This window comes from Rhea americana, unplaced genomic scaffold (genome assembly GCF_003343005.1).
Source record: "Rhea americana isolate MKP2758 unplaced genomic scaffold, rheAme1 scaffold_232, whole genome shotgun sequence".
Lineage (NCBI taxonomy): Eukaryota > Metazoa > Chordata > Aves > Rheiformes > Rheidae > Rhea > Rhea americana.
In genome coordinates, this window is record NW_028186349.1 from 1,367,429 (window position 1) to 1,378,945 (window position 11,517).

Sequence of the window (11,517 nt, forward strand, 5' to 3'; positions counted from 1 at the left end):
GCGCGCGGCGCGTTCCGCCAATCACCGCCTCCCCCTGCGCGGCGCGCGCGCGGCGCCGTGCGCAGCCTTGAAGGCCCGTGGGGGAAGTGACGGTTTGGGCTGTGCGCGTGCGCGGGGCCGCGCTCACTTCCGGGCGGGCGCGGGGCGCGGGGCGCGGTGCGGGTGGCCGCGGCGCGGATGTCGGCGCCGTTCGAGGAGCGGAGCGGGGTGGTGCCCTGCGCCACGCCCTGGGGCCGCTGGTACCAGACGCTGGAGGAGGTGTTCATCGAGGTGCGCGTGCCGCCGGGCACCCGCGCCCGCGACGTGCGCTGCAGCCTGGGGAGCCGCCGCGTCGCCCTCGCCGTGCGCGGCGAGGAGGTGCTGCAGGTACCGCCGGCCGCGCCCGGCCCGGCCCSGCCCCGCCGCCCCTTCCCCCTTTAAGGCGCCCCTGGGTCCGTGTTCGCAGCGTAGCGTAACCTAACGCTTTAGCGGGTGTAARTGAGCTGCCGTGAACGCATCGCTAAAGACTTGCTGTCGCTTAAGCGTAAGAACAGTAACGCTGGCTCATGACGCGCTGCGCTTTGCCGGCAAAAGTGAGGGAACCGCCTTTGCACACGACAGGCGACACGGGAGTCAGGGTGTCTCAGAGCCGCTCCGCAGCGGAACGGGAGCTTTCTGGCGCTTGTGCCATTCTTTCCGAGAGCAGACCGTAGGGAATGAGCTATTTCTGAAGCGATGTCCTGAAAGGTAGTAGAATTTCTCAAAATGTGCTGTAGAAAAGTCGTATTTTTTTCCAGGAAAGATAACTTTTTTTCCTGATTTTGATCAGGTTCTGATTCTCCATGTGTAGCTCTGTAAAATGGGCCATYGTTACTGCCAGACTAAGGAGCAGTATAGTCAACTGATGAGATAATCAGGGTTAAAAGTAAATATGCTTTCTCACTAGAAATGAGCAATAAATTCTTTGTATCATAATGTATTTACGTTGCGCTGTAGGTGTGCATGGCCCTTAGCAGGCACTGGAGTTCTGATGGCAAGGCAGTTAAAACTGGCATTCCCCCCTGAGAACACAGCCCCTTTCATTGAATGGAGATACTGAAACAGTGACAGGTATTTTTTTACTGTTTTAAATACTTAATTTCTAAATCTTTATGTAACAAAGTAATTCTTTGCTAGTCTAGGGGCAAGTGTAGATTTGTAGGCCCAGACTTTCCTTTTCAGTAGAATGGAAGAATGCAAGTTGGGAGTTAACACTTTGCGATTCTATACAGACTGGATACTAATCAGGTTTTCCTGTGAAGTAATACTGTAAATGTCTTTTGCAGGGTAAACTTTTTGACTCTACAATAGCTGATGAAGGAACATGGACATTAGGTAATAACCTATTTCTGAAGTGACATTTTGAAGGGAGTGGAATTTCTCAACGTACACTACAGAAAAATAGATGTGTTTTTGTTTTGTTACAGAAAAGGTTACTTATTTTCTGATTTTGGTCAGGTTCTGATTCTCTGTAGTGTAAAATAGGCCATTGTTAGTGCCAGACTAAGGAGATGTAAATTCAGTTGTTGAGACGATCAGGATTAGACGCTATTTTTCTGGCCTTTTTGTGTGATACATGATTTAAGCAACAGGTAGTGCAAAAAACTTATAGACATTAAGGTTAATGGAGAAATATCAGACCTGGGAAGGTGGTAATCAGGGGAATTCAAACAATTCCTTAGAATGAACATGAAAATTTTTAGAAGTGAATAGTAAGACGTTTTTAATAAACCCATAAAAATTAGACAGGTACAGTTATATGATTCATGTCTCTCCATTATTGTTGCATTGTTTCTTCCCCCAAGCTTTCTATTTTCAGATGGATGACAAAACCTACAATTCTAAAAAATCAACAAGTAATCTAAAAATTGGGCTAAAATACCTACGGATAGACTACAGATAAAGAGCAAAAAACTTCTCTGATCATTGCATCGTAAATATTGAAAGTGTTCAGAGTACGTTGGGTTTTAATAAAGTGTGGCTGTGCCTCTTATAAATGTTTTCAAAGGATGATTTTTGCTTTCTAGCTAAACTGAACATTGATTAATGATTTAGTGACTTAGTCATGAAAATTAGAAGTGTGAAGTTCTCTTTCCCAGTATGTGAATAACCTTCAAAATGCACTTTATCATGCTGCATTTATTCAATTAGTGCTAAATGTTCTACCTAACTCCAAGATGTTCTGTATATTCATTGTATATAAGCATACTGTGTACATTTAAAGAAATGATTATACCTCCATGTCACCTAACCTTATTTCTGACTTTTATTGGTACTTCAAATCCGTAATTACTGCCTTAGCTGAGCTATATACATTAATAGGCAACTGTCTTTGCTTGAACTTTTCCCTTTTTTGTTGATTTATTTTTTTTAATTATTATTTAGTAGTAGCCCTGCTGGCATCAGTCTTAAAAAATTTTTCACTGGAGTGATTTAATCCCATGTTTTAACATGTTAATGATGAATTTGGCAAAAGAGCAACAAAAGAATAGCACAAGGACAGAGTCTCTCTCTCTTTTTTTCCTATGTCTCTCTTCATTCAATAGAGGACAGGAAATTGATACGAATTGTTCTAACAAAGACAAACCGAGATGCTGGAAACTGTTGGACATCTCTGTTAGAAAATGAATATGCTGCTGATCCTTGGGTACAGGACCAGATGCAAAGGAAACTTACACTGGAGCGATTCCAAAGAGAGGCAAGTTGAGGATGGATTAGTGCATGTATTTTGCATTTGTACACATGGGTTATGACTATGAAAGATGAGCAAAATTATTTTGCTGTCCTGTGGCAAACAAATGTGTCCTGGAAACAAATTCTTTAATTTAGTGTGTATAGAATATTCATTAGGCTTTATCAAAGTACTTCTAAGAAGTTGTTCTGTCTGAATTAAGGTTTTGTGATAAGGGTAGTTTTGGGGAAAAGGAAAGTGATGTTTTAATGTTTGATGCACAGTTCTAACAACTTTTCATTTAAGTTAGGCTACATACAATTTCTATTATTATCTAAGGTTATATCATAGCTGTTTTYAAAACAAATTTCTAACATCAAGCTCTACTGAATACATTTACGTATAACATCAGATGATGGAAAGTAGTTAGTATTTTCCTTGCCCTTTTACTAAAATTGACTGAACTGTTTTCATACACTTTAAGTGCTTAACTGTCTCTCTTCATATTTGGAGATGTGTGGAAGTACAGCTTATTGTTTGACAGCTGAATTGGCACTTTACTTTTAGCTAAAAAGAGCATTGTTTTCATAATAATCACTATCCAGTACGGCAAACTGAGGAATGGCAATACAAAGTCATTTCTGCAGTGAGCAACCCAACTATGGCAATTYGAGGTTTATCTGTTGATGAATTCTCCAGGCTTAATTTTGGTGCCATGAGAGTTTTGAATTGTGTAACGAGCTGATAGTTTTATGTCCTTGTTAAGAGTCACAGAAAGTTAAGGGAAACATTGATTTATACGCTTGTATTAAGTGCACTCTGTTTACTAAATTTTTCTTTTATTCATCAGAACCCTGGATTTGACTTCAGCGGGGCAGAGATTTCTGGAAATTACAGCAAAGGAGGACCAGACTTCTCTAGTCTTGAGAAGTAAATTCTTTTCACCTGTGTTCTTTGAGAGAAATTATACAATGCACTTAAGGACTGAAATATGTAACTAGGGAAGACTTCAGTGATCTGTTCAGCAGAATGTTAGCGATTACATATTTCTGTGAGGGAAAGAAGATCTCTTCCAGTAGAATCAATACAAAGTGTTAGCAGCTGATTTTTAAGCTGTGACAACTTTCTAATATTGTGGACAAAATACACAAAAAGGTGTACTCTTAAAAAAAAAAAAAAAAAAAAAAAAAAAAAAAAAAAAAAAAAAAAAAAAACACCTTTAGGTATAGTATCTTTCTTTTCTTACACTGTATTAAACTAGTCAGTTACAAATATACCTTTTGTTTTTATGTGAGAAAGTCATCTTACTGACTTTTGAAGAATAGATTCCAGAAGCAAAATGTTTTAACATTTTTCTTGCAACAGGAAGGACTTTAGGAAGGCTACAGTTAAAGTTCTCTTAAGAACTTGTAAATTTCRTTCTAAAATAATAATTTCAATAAAGATACTACAGCATCTTGCAGCAAAGAAGAGTTTACAATCCACTGCATCATTGATTATAGGACTAATGTTTAATCCTAGCTAGTAGGTAAGTGATACCGGAAGACAGAAAGGTCAGGTGAAAGTCTGTATATAAATAATTGTGTGCTAATGCAAAGTATCCCCTCAGTATAAATATTTGAAATATGAAGTGAGAGGAATATTTAATGATTTTTAAATGACAATATAGAAACTATTAAAGAAAGCAAAATCCTGAAGCAGGAAATAGTACTGTATATCTCTTCATGATCAACWCACAGCACAAGTTGCTTATTAGGTATCTAAGAATATGCAAATAGAGTTTTAAATTTAATAGCCAACTTTTAAACTTGGCTAKTGCCTGATTTAGTGTTTTGTATGTGGAAATTATGCATCAAGATTTTGTATTCATTCTTAAGGATGTGATTGAGAACCACTCCAACAACAGCATTACAAAAGGCTAATGTGTCAGATAAACTAACGAAGATAGCATTATTGCTGAATCCTGTTGTATTTGGGGCAGTGAAAATACTGCCTACAATTAAGCTCTGAGCAGAGGTCTCTGCACTTGAGATAAATTGCCAGAAACTGTCACTGCATTGCTGAGCCTTATTTTAAAATTWTATCATTTCAGTTGGCATACGACAAAAATAAAACAATAGTTGGGGAGGACTGCTTGTATTGTAATCATGTCCGGCACTTTCTTGTTGCACCAGCAGGCAAGTATTAAGTACTCCTGAAATAATTATAAACCTTCAATGCATGTCATCTTTGCAGGTTGTAATGTATATCCAGAAAATATATTTGGGTTGTAGGTAACCTGCCTCACTATCAAGAAAAGGAAAAGATAGCCTGCTCTCAAATGCTCATCTATGTTTATAAGGTTCTGTACCTTCATTAAGATCGTAGTATAGAAGGGGGCTACTGTATGTAAATGAACAAGACAGCTGCAAGAGTAATTGAGGATAGAGGGAAGWTTAAAAAAAAGTTTATCTTGCCTTAAAGTGCCTTAAAGTCAGGGAAATGGTGCTTTRCATTATACCAGTTATGTTGGTTTGCAAAGAAAGATTTTGTACTGATTCTGCTTGTATCAGTYTAAAATATTAGAATAGCATCTGACATTCCACTGTATCAGTTGTCATTTTACTAGATGTACTTTTGAAGCTAAGCTTTAYTCCTATGTTTTCTGGACTTGGTTATAGGCTAACTTTCATGCTAATGTCAAGGAAAGATGACAACTCTGTACTCAGGCAGTACTGCTCTGAACTGTTTAAAAGAGGAAAGGTTTAAGCAACCTAGTTAACTACTGTTATCCATTCTTAGACCTCCAGTTGTGAAAGAAAATCTAGATGGAAAGGATAATAGTGATGCTACCATTTTCCTTAATCAGTATCTACTTAGTTCTCAGTCTGTACTTTACTAAATGGTGGTTTGTTTTTTCCTATCACAACACTCTCCACGGGATTTCATTCTTTGCTTCATAGATGAAGAGTAACAGCAATTTGGTAAATGCATGTATTTGGCTACCAGCAACTGAAGGCAATCCTCTCTCTAAGAAATAACCCTGTGCATTCATAATTGAGTGCTAATTTCCTATGCAAATGAGTAGAAGACAGTCTAATCACTTTTTTTTGTTGAGTTTTTTCTACTCTGATTCAAGATAAGTTCAGAGTAATAACACTGTGTTGATCTGTTTAGCAAACTAGGATGCTCCTACTGGAGCAAAAATCATCTTGGATTTAGAAATTTGGGTGCCAGACTATTCATAAGCAAGCCTCATCCACATAGCTACTTTAACATATAGCAATAGCTACTGCTAGAAAAATAACATATATATATATATTTATATATATATATATATATAAAAAGTAAACTTGCCACAATTAGAGTATCTGACTTTAATAATCCAAATAATGTGTCGTCTTTCAGTCTAGATGTGTTTGTCGTTCTACGGATTTGGAGCTATGATAGGCCATCTAGAAATAAGATTATCAAGAATGTTGAATCATACCAGTTGGTTCTCCAGCTTTATTTAGTCCCTCTTTAAATAAATGAAGTTCTCCATAATCCCTCCCCTCCTGCATTCAAGTTTATTTCAGGTACTGTTCTGGTAGAGGCTTCCGAGTAAGGCGTTTCATAACCAATTAAAAGAAGTTACTCAGTCAACCACATTTCAATGTGTTTTATTGAAAGGTACATCTCTCAATATTGCAGCATAACACCACCATTAAACTGCACATTGCATCTTTATCCATTTCTTCCAGTAAGCTGACCGCCTCTTTGTCTCAATTGCTTGTATGTTTTTAATAGGTCAGCACAATGTGCAGATACCTTGCAGATGGCAAGAGGCATGATCAGGTACCATGCAGTGCATTCATTCCCATGACTTCAACAGAAACTTTCATTTGTTCAGTACAGAGCTTTGGTATGAAATCTTTTGTGAAGTGTTGAACTACAGTTTCTGTTTGAGATAGGCAAGGAACTTTATTTCTCCATCAGCTATTATCATAAGATAGATAGGTTTTGTAGGCTAAGATCTAGGCCCACACCCTATTCAAAATATTTGGATCTCTCATTCTCTGCTAAGTCAGTTCATATGGCCATTGGTTATTAACAGGCTACAACTAATAGCCACAGTTTCATAGTGACATAGAATTCAAGAGGTCATTAGCAACATTCCCCCACCACAACTATCCRTCTCACATACTATAACACATTCTCAACCCCTCCGTGTTAGCACCAGAAGYATGATACTCCTCTTCCAAGTACTGACCTAGTCTTCAGAAAACTGTTCTCTTTAATRGTAAGCTTCATAAAATTCAACTGTATTAAAGTGAACTCAAGTGTGTCTCAATAAGATCACTCCTACTCAAGGGCCAGTATGGGAAAGATGGCCCCACTCTTCCTGAGCATATAAAATTGCACCTGTTCAGCATCAGCACTTACCTCTTCTTGTTTAGTTGAACCTTGGAAAACTGGTTTCAGATTTGATGCAGGTGACTCAGTGCTTTCTCCTCAGCCTTTTTAATGTATCATGAAATTTCTAAACGCTTATCATTCACAATCTCAGTAAGCTACACTTCTTACAGAATACTGAAGTTACTAATGCAGTATCAGCTACTTGCTCTTACAAGGCAATGAAGTAAGGTTCATCCCTTTTCTCCTACTCAAATTAGGTAACACACACTAACAAGGCTGTGTGGTGGCATCTACTGTATCTACGTTAAAGGCCGGCRCCCTGCCCAGAAGGGACACGAGGCCACATGACACCATCAGTTGGACKGATGCGCATTTGCTATTCTCACTAGTACTGAGCAGGATGGTCTTTAAGTTGCTTGCGATACTGCAGCACGGTGTGCTACAGCATGTGATGTTTTCCTAATGTCATATAATCTTACAAAACTGAATCAAAATTTTGAAATTAAATACTTAATTCAGCACCTGCAGTTACAGTAAACCAAGGTTAGACTACAAAAGCTGCTCTACAGCTCACATGGTGTTAGAATTCTGCGTATCARTATTGTGGTGCTTCACTGATTACTATTCAAAAATAGTAAACATTCTAACAATACTAAAAACTGACACTGAGTATTCACTGTTGTAATCATCACAGAAAGAACTTATTTGCCATGAGGATCGTTTGTCTTAAGTATTACATACTCTTTTCATGAGTTCTTCATTTAGATCATGTTTCAGACTATTTCTCAAATCTTCAGCAGTTTGTAAACTAGGCCACAGGAGAGGCATCTCTTCATTTTACCGTACTCCTGTAAAGAAAATACCAGAGTAAACTGAAGGGTTTTCTGCAAGAGCTAAAGAAAGCACTAGGCTTTAATACATGAAGACAGCAGCTGTTACAGAAAGCATGTAGCCTTTGGAATTAAAAATCTAGATATGGAAGTAGTTCATGATTTCTACAGATAGAAGAAAAAAGTACAAATAATTGTAACCCAAATAATTGAATTACAGTTTCTGGAATTTACTATACAGACAGTTAAACAAGTTAAAACTGTAGAAAACTGTCTTCCTTGTAATAATTCACTTGAACTGTTTAAATGATACACATTCTAGTAGCTGCTTTTTCTTAAACAATTCTCTTCAAGGTAGATGCCAGCTAAGTTTCTCAGTTGCCTTTTTACTAGTTTTATCCCACAATTTTGTCTGAATAAGGTCCCAGCGCCTGTAGAACACAGTTCTGGTCTCAAAGGACACCAGAGGATCAGTTCCTTCCCAAGACCTTAACATATTAGGTTGCTATTTCTTAGACTAGCTCAAAAATAGAACAGCCTCCATGACAGGCCTCCTAGGTTTACGTCCCCCAAATCTTCAACAGGTTATATAGACAACTACCTCAAAATGTTGCATACTAACAGCTAATTGCTTCTACATTATCATAAGTTGATTTTACAAAGAGCTACCTATTATGAGCCAGTCTCTGGAATTGTAGGAAGGTGTGTTATCCTGTAATAGCTATGTTTAAGCTGCCGCGCTGTACGTCCAGAGACGATCCATTTTAATTTCTGGACGTTTGGTTTGGAACACTTGCTCGAGGAATATTCTGTAAGGCACTTCAATACCAGCTCCTTCCAGAAGGTCAGATCTCTGCTGTTTATCTAAATAGCAAAAAAGAATCCCACACATCATTAATTCATTAAATGCTTATTTCATACAAGCATTTTTAGGTACTTCACCTAAAATAGGAAAGACTCCAAGCCAAACTGAAGAAAAAACAGAAGAAACTTCTATGTCAATATGCCAACCCATTCCCCAGTGGGTAGATGCTTTCATGTATTTTTCTTCTTTCCCCTACTAAAGTTTAATCCATACACACCTTGGAATGCATCTGCAGAAATTCCAGTGCCTCTGTCAACTCCAGTAGTTTTTGTTCTTCTATCTCTAGGGCCATAATAGACAGCGCCAAGACAGAAGGCTGGAGAGAGAGAAAACACAATGATTTTTGAAAACTGATTTGCTAAGTTTGAATTGTCTCATTAACTTTGCACTTAAAAAAAGGACATTTATTTACCTTGGCTTTAGAAAACATGATCCTGCAGTGACACGCCTTAAGCTGGGTCTCAAGTCTCTCAAAATTAAGATACTTTCTCCTATAATAAAAGCAGATGAGTGAACGTAGCACAAGAATACAAGCTCGATCAAGACAAGGGAGCTCAGAAAAGTGGTTAGAATGTCCCCTATTTAAAGAAAGGCCTTATTTGTCCCAGAAATTCTAGAATTTCAGCCAAGTAAGTGTTTGGTTTTGGCAGTCCTAATACCAAATGCTATATTGTATTACATGGGAAAGTTTCCCTCTCAAAAATAGCTTGGCTAACAAGGACTACAGATACTTTTAGTAAAAGGAACCTCTTTCTAAGCCAGAACATTTTGAAATCTTTGCAATGAGGCATTACTTACTACAGCATAAACGGAGGCTTATTATACCACCACTGTTGAGCAAGTCTGGTTTTATACTCAGAGAGCAATACACTTGGGCCACTTCAAGCAAACAATATATTATGTTAAAATAAACAGGAGATATTCACATTTGTTATGTTTACCAGCAAAGGGAGGAGTTTTCCTTCATTTTGACTTTCTATGTACAGAAAGGCCAGCGAGTTGAGTAATTTTCTCCGCTTTGTTTTCTATATGGGCTTCCTCATCATCTGCAGCCACAGCAAAATAGGTTTTAAGCATTTTACCTTTCACAGCTTAAATTCTCATGAATGAGTGAATGGTAGAGTTGCAGAAACTGGAAGGCTGTTGTAGCTTTGACTTTCCAGGACAGCTTCTCTAATATGATCTTCTCCATTCTCATCATATCAGAAACAGTGAATCTGTACTGGCTTATTCGAATTAAGTCAGTGGCTAAGGGAATATTTCTCTCTTCTTCTGTTGCCTTCACTGCCAAGTAGAAACAGCTGAGTCCAACACAGCCCAAGTGTTTAGGTTGTACCTAAAAAGAAATCAGTTTGTCCCATTACTCTCAAAGATGAAGGATTTTAATCAGCCCATTCAAAACATACCAAACTAAGCTATGTAGGTACTGATGTATTTTAAGAAAAAAAATGTATTTTTTGTTAACGCTGAAGAACTGAGTCTTTTTTATTCACCGATATTGGTACCTTTGTTTCACTATATGAAAAGGCCTTTACACACTGCAGGTTCTATCTCATTCTTTTAAAGAGCAAATTTGCAAAACACTATTTAAGGGAAATAAAAGTAGTTTATAAGGCTYTAGAATATCTTAATCAGAAGCCTTCAGGACCTCAAGAGTCGTACATGTTGGCTTATGCCAAAAAATTTTTAAAACGTTCCCGTATTTTATTTCACAGACATTAAGGTTGTTTTTCTACAGCTTATTCTCTATTCAGTCTTTCAAATCATCATTTTCTCATTCATTCCATGTAACTGTCATTTTCATTTAGGAACATACTGAAATACACTGAAAACAAAGCAGACAAACATTTGTTCTTGACTGTAGTATAATAGTTGTGGCTACTTAGAAGATTRGCAATAATACCTGGTCAGCATGCCACAAATGAGTATGAACTGAGCACTCCTTTCTGCTGCACATTTTGCCAGATCAGTAAATGCTAATTATATCCAGCCYCTTGATATACATGAACCTCATGGATACGTTTCACTGGCAATAAAATACAGAAGCAAATGAAGCTGTGCAACAGGCAGAACAGATTGTCTTGATCTAACCCATCCAAGTCTACAGGCATCCCCACATTGTAATAGGTTAACCTCTTCCTCCTCCCCTCCAGAGGGGACAGCTTTCCTAACACTACCAACATCCCAACAGGCAAGGCCATTTTTTGGCTCTTGCACCATCGCAGGGAGTGGAAGGCACTTAACCTTTAGCTATTTGAGGCCAAGATGTTGTGACTTGTAACAGCAACAAGGTCGCAATCAGCAGAAGCTGTTAACTGAGAGCTTATCCTTTAAAAGGCCATACCTTCATTTTTGACAAAAACCTGTCTAAGAAATTCACAGCTARGGAAAACGTCTCCGTGTGGAAGCCGAAGAACTGAGTCAAGCTGAGGAGATCCTTCACTTCGAAGTCCCTCAGCCTTGCCGTCATTCGGAGGCCGTTGTCGTGGGCAGCTTCGATCAGCCTCAGGCCCGAGGCCTTCGGCTGGCACCTCGACTCCTGCTCCAGCAGGGCTGGCAGCTGGTACAGCAGCTCCCGAGCCTCCGCAGCCGCGAGCGTTTCAATCATCTGGAACGACAGGCGAGCACACGTGTGCCACGCGCCTAAACGCCGAAAAGGAGCGCCAACTTACAGCTCCCCCGCATCAGCGCGAAGCGCGAAACTTTCCCCGGACCGGCCGGGCCTGCCCGGGCCTGTCCCCGCCGCGCCGCCGCGC

General features: G+C 39.0%; 2 protein-coding genes across 2 annotated transcripts; one reads left to right on the top strand and one right to left on the bottom strand.

Annotated features, from left to right (window-relative positions):
* Positions 1-140: 140 nt before the first annotated feature.
* On the top strand, positions 141-6,313 carry NUDCD2 (NudC domain containing 2). The gene is made up of 4 exons (XM_085306120.1): positions 141-366; positions 1,305-1,353; positions 2,565-2,716; positions 3,540-6,313. The coding sequence occupies exons 1-4, from the start codon at positions 178-180 to the stop codon at positions 3,621-3,623; spliced, it is 474 nt and encodes a 157-aa protein (XP_085162246.1). The 5' UTR covers positions 141-177; the 3' UTR covers positions 3,624-6,313.
* Position 6,314: 1 nt separating this feature from the next.
* On the bottom strand, positions 6,315-11,488 carry CCNG1 (cyclin G1). The gene is made up of 6 exons (XM_085306118.1): positions 11,106-11,488; positions 9,844-10,097; positions 9,174-9,252; positions 8,979-9,077; positions 8,566-8,760; positions 6,315-7,914 (listed from the first exon to the last, which is right to left on the bottom strand). The coding sequence occupies exons 1-5, from the start codon at positions 11,367-11,369 to the stop codon at positions 8,569-8,571; spliced, it is 888 nt and encodes a 295-aa protein (XP_085162244.1). The 5' UTR covers positions 11,370-11,488; the 3' UTR covers positions 6,315-7,914; positions 8,566-8,568.
* Between the last annotated feature and the right edge of the window lie 29 nt (positions 11,489-11,517).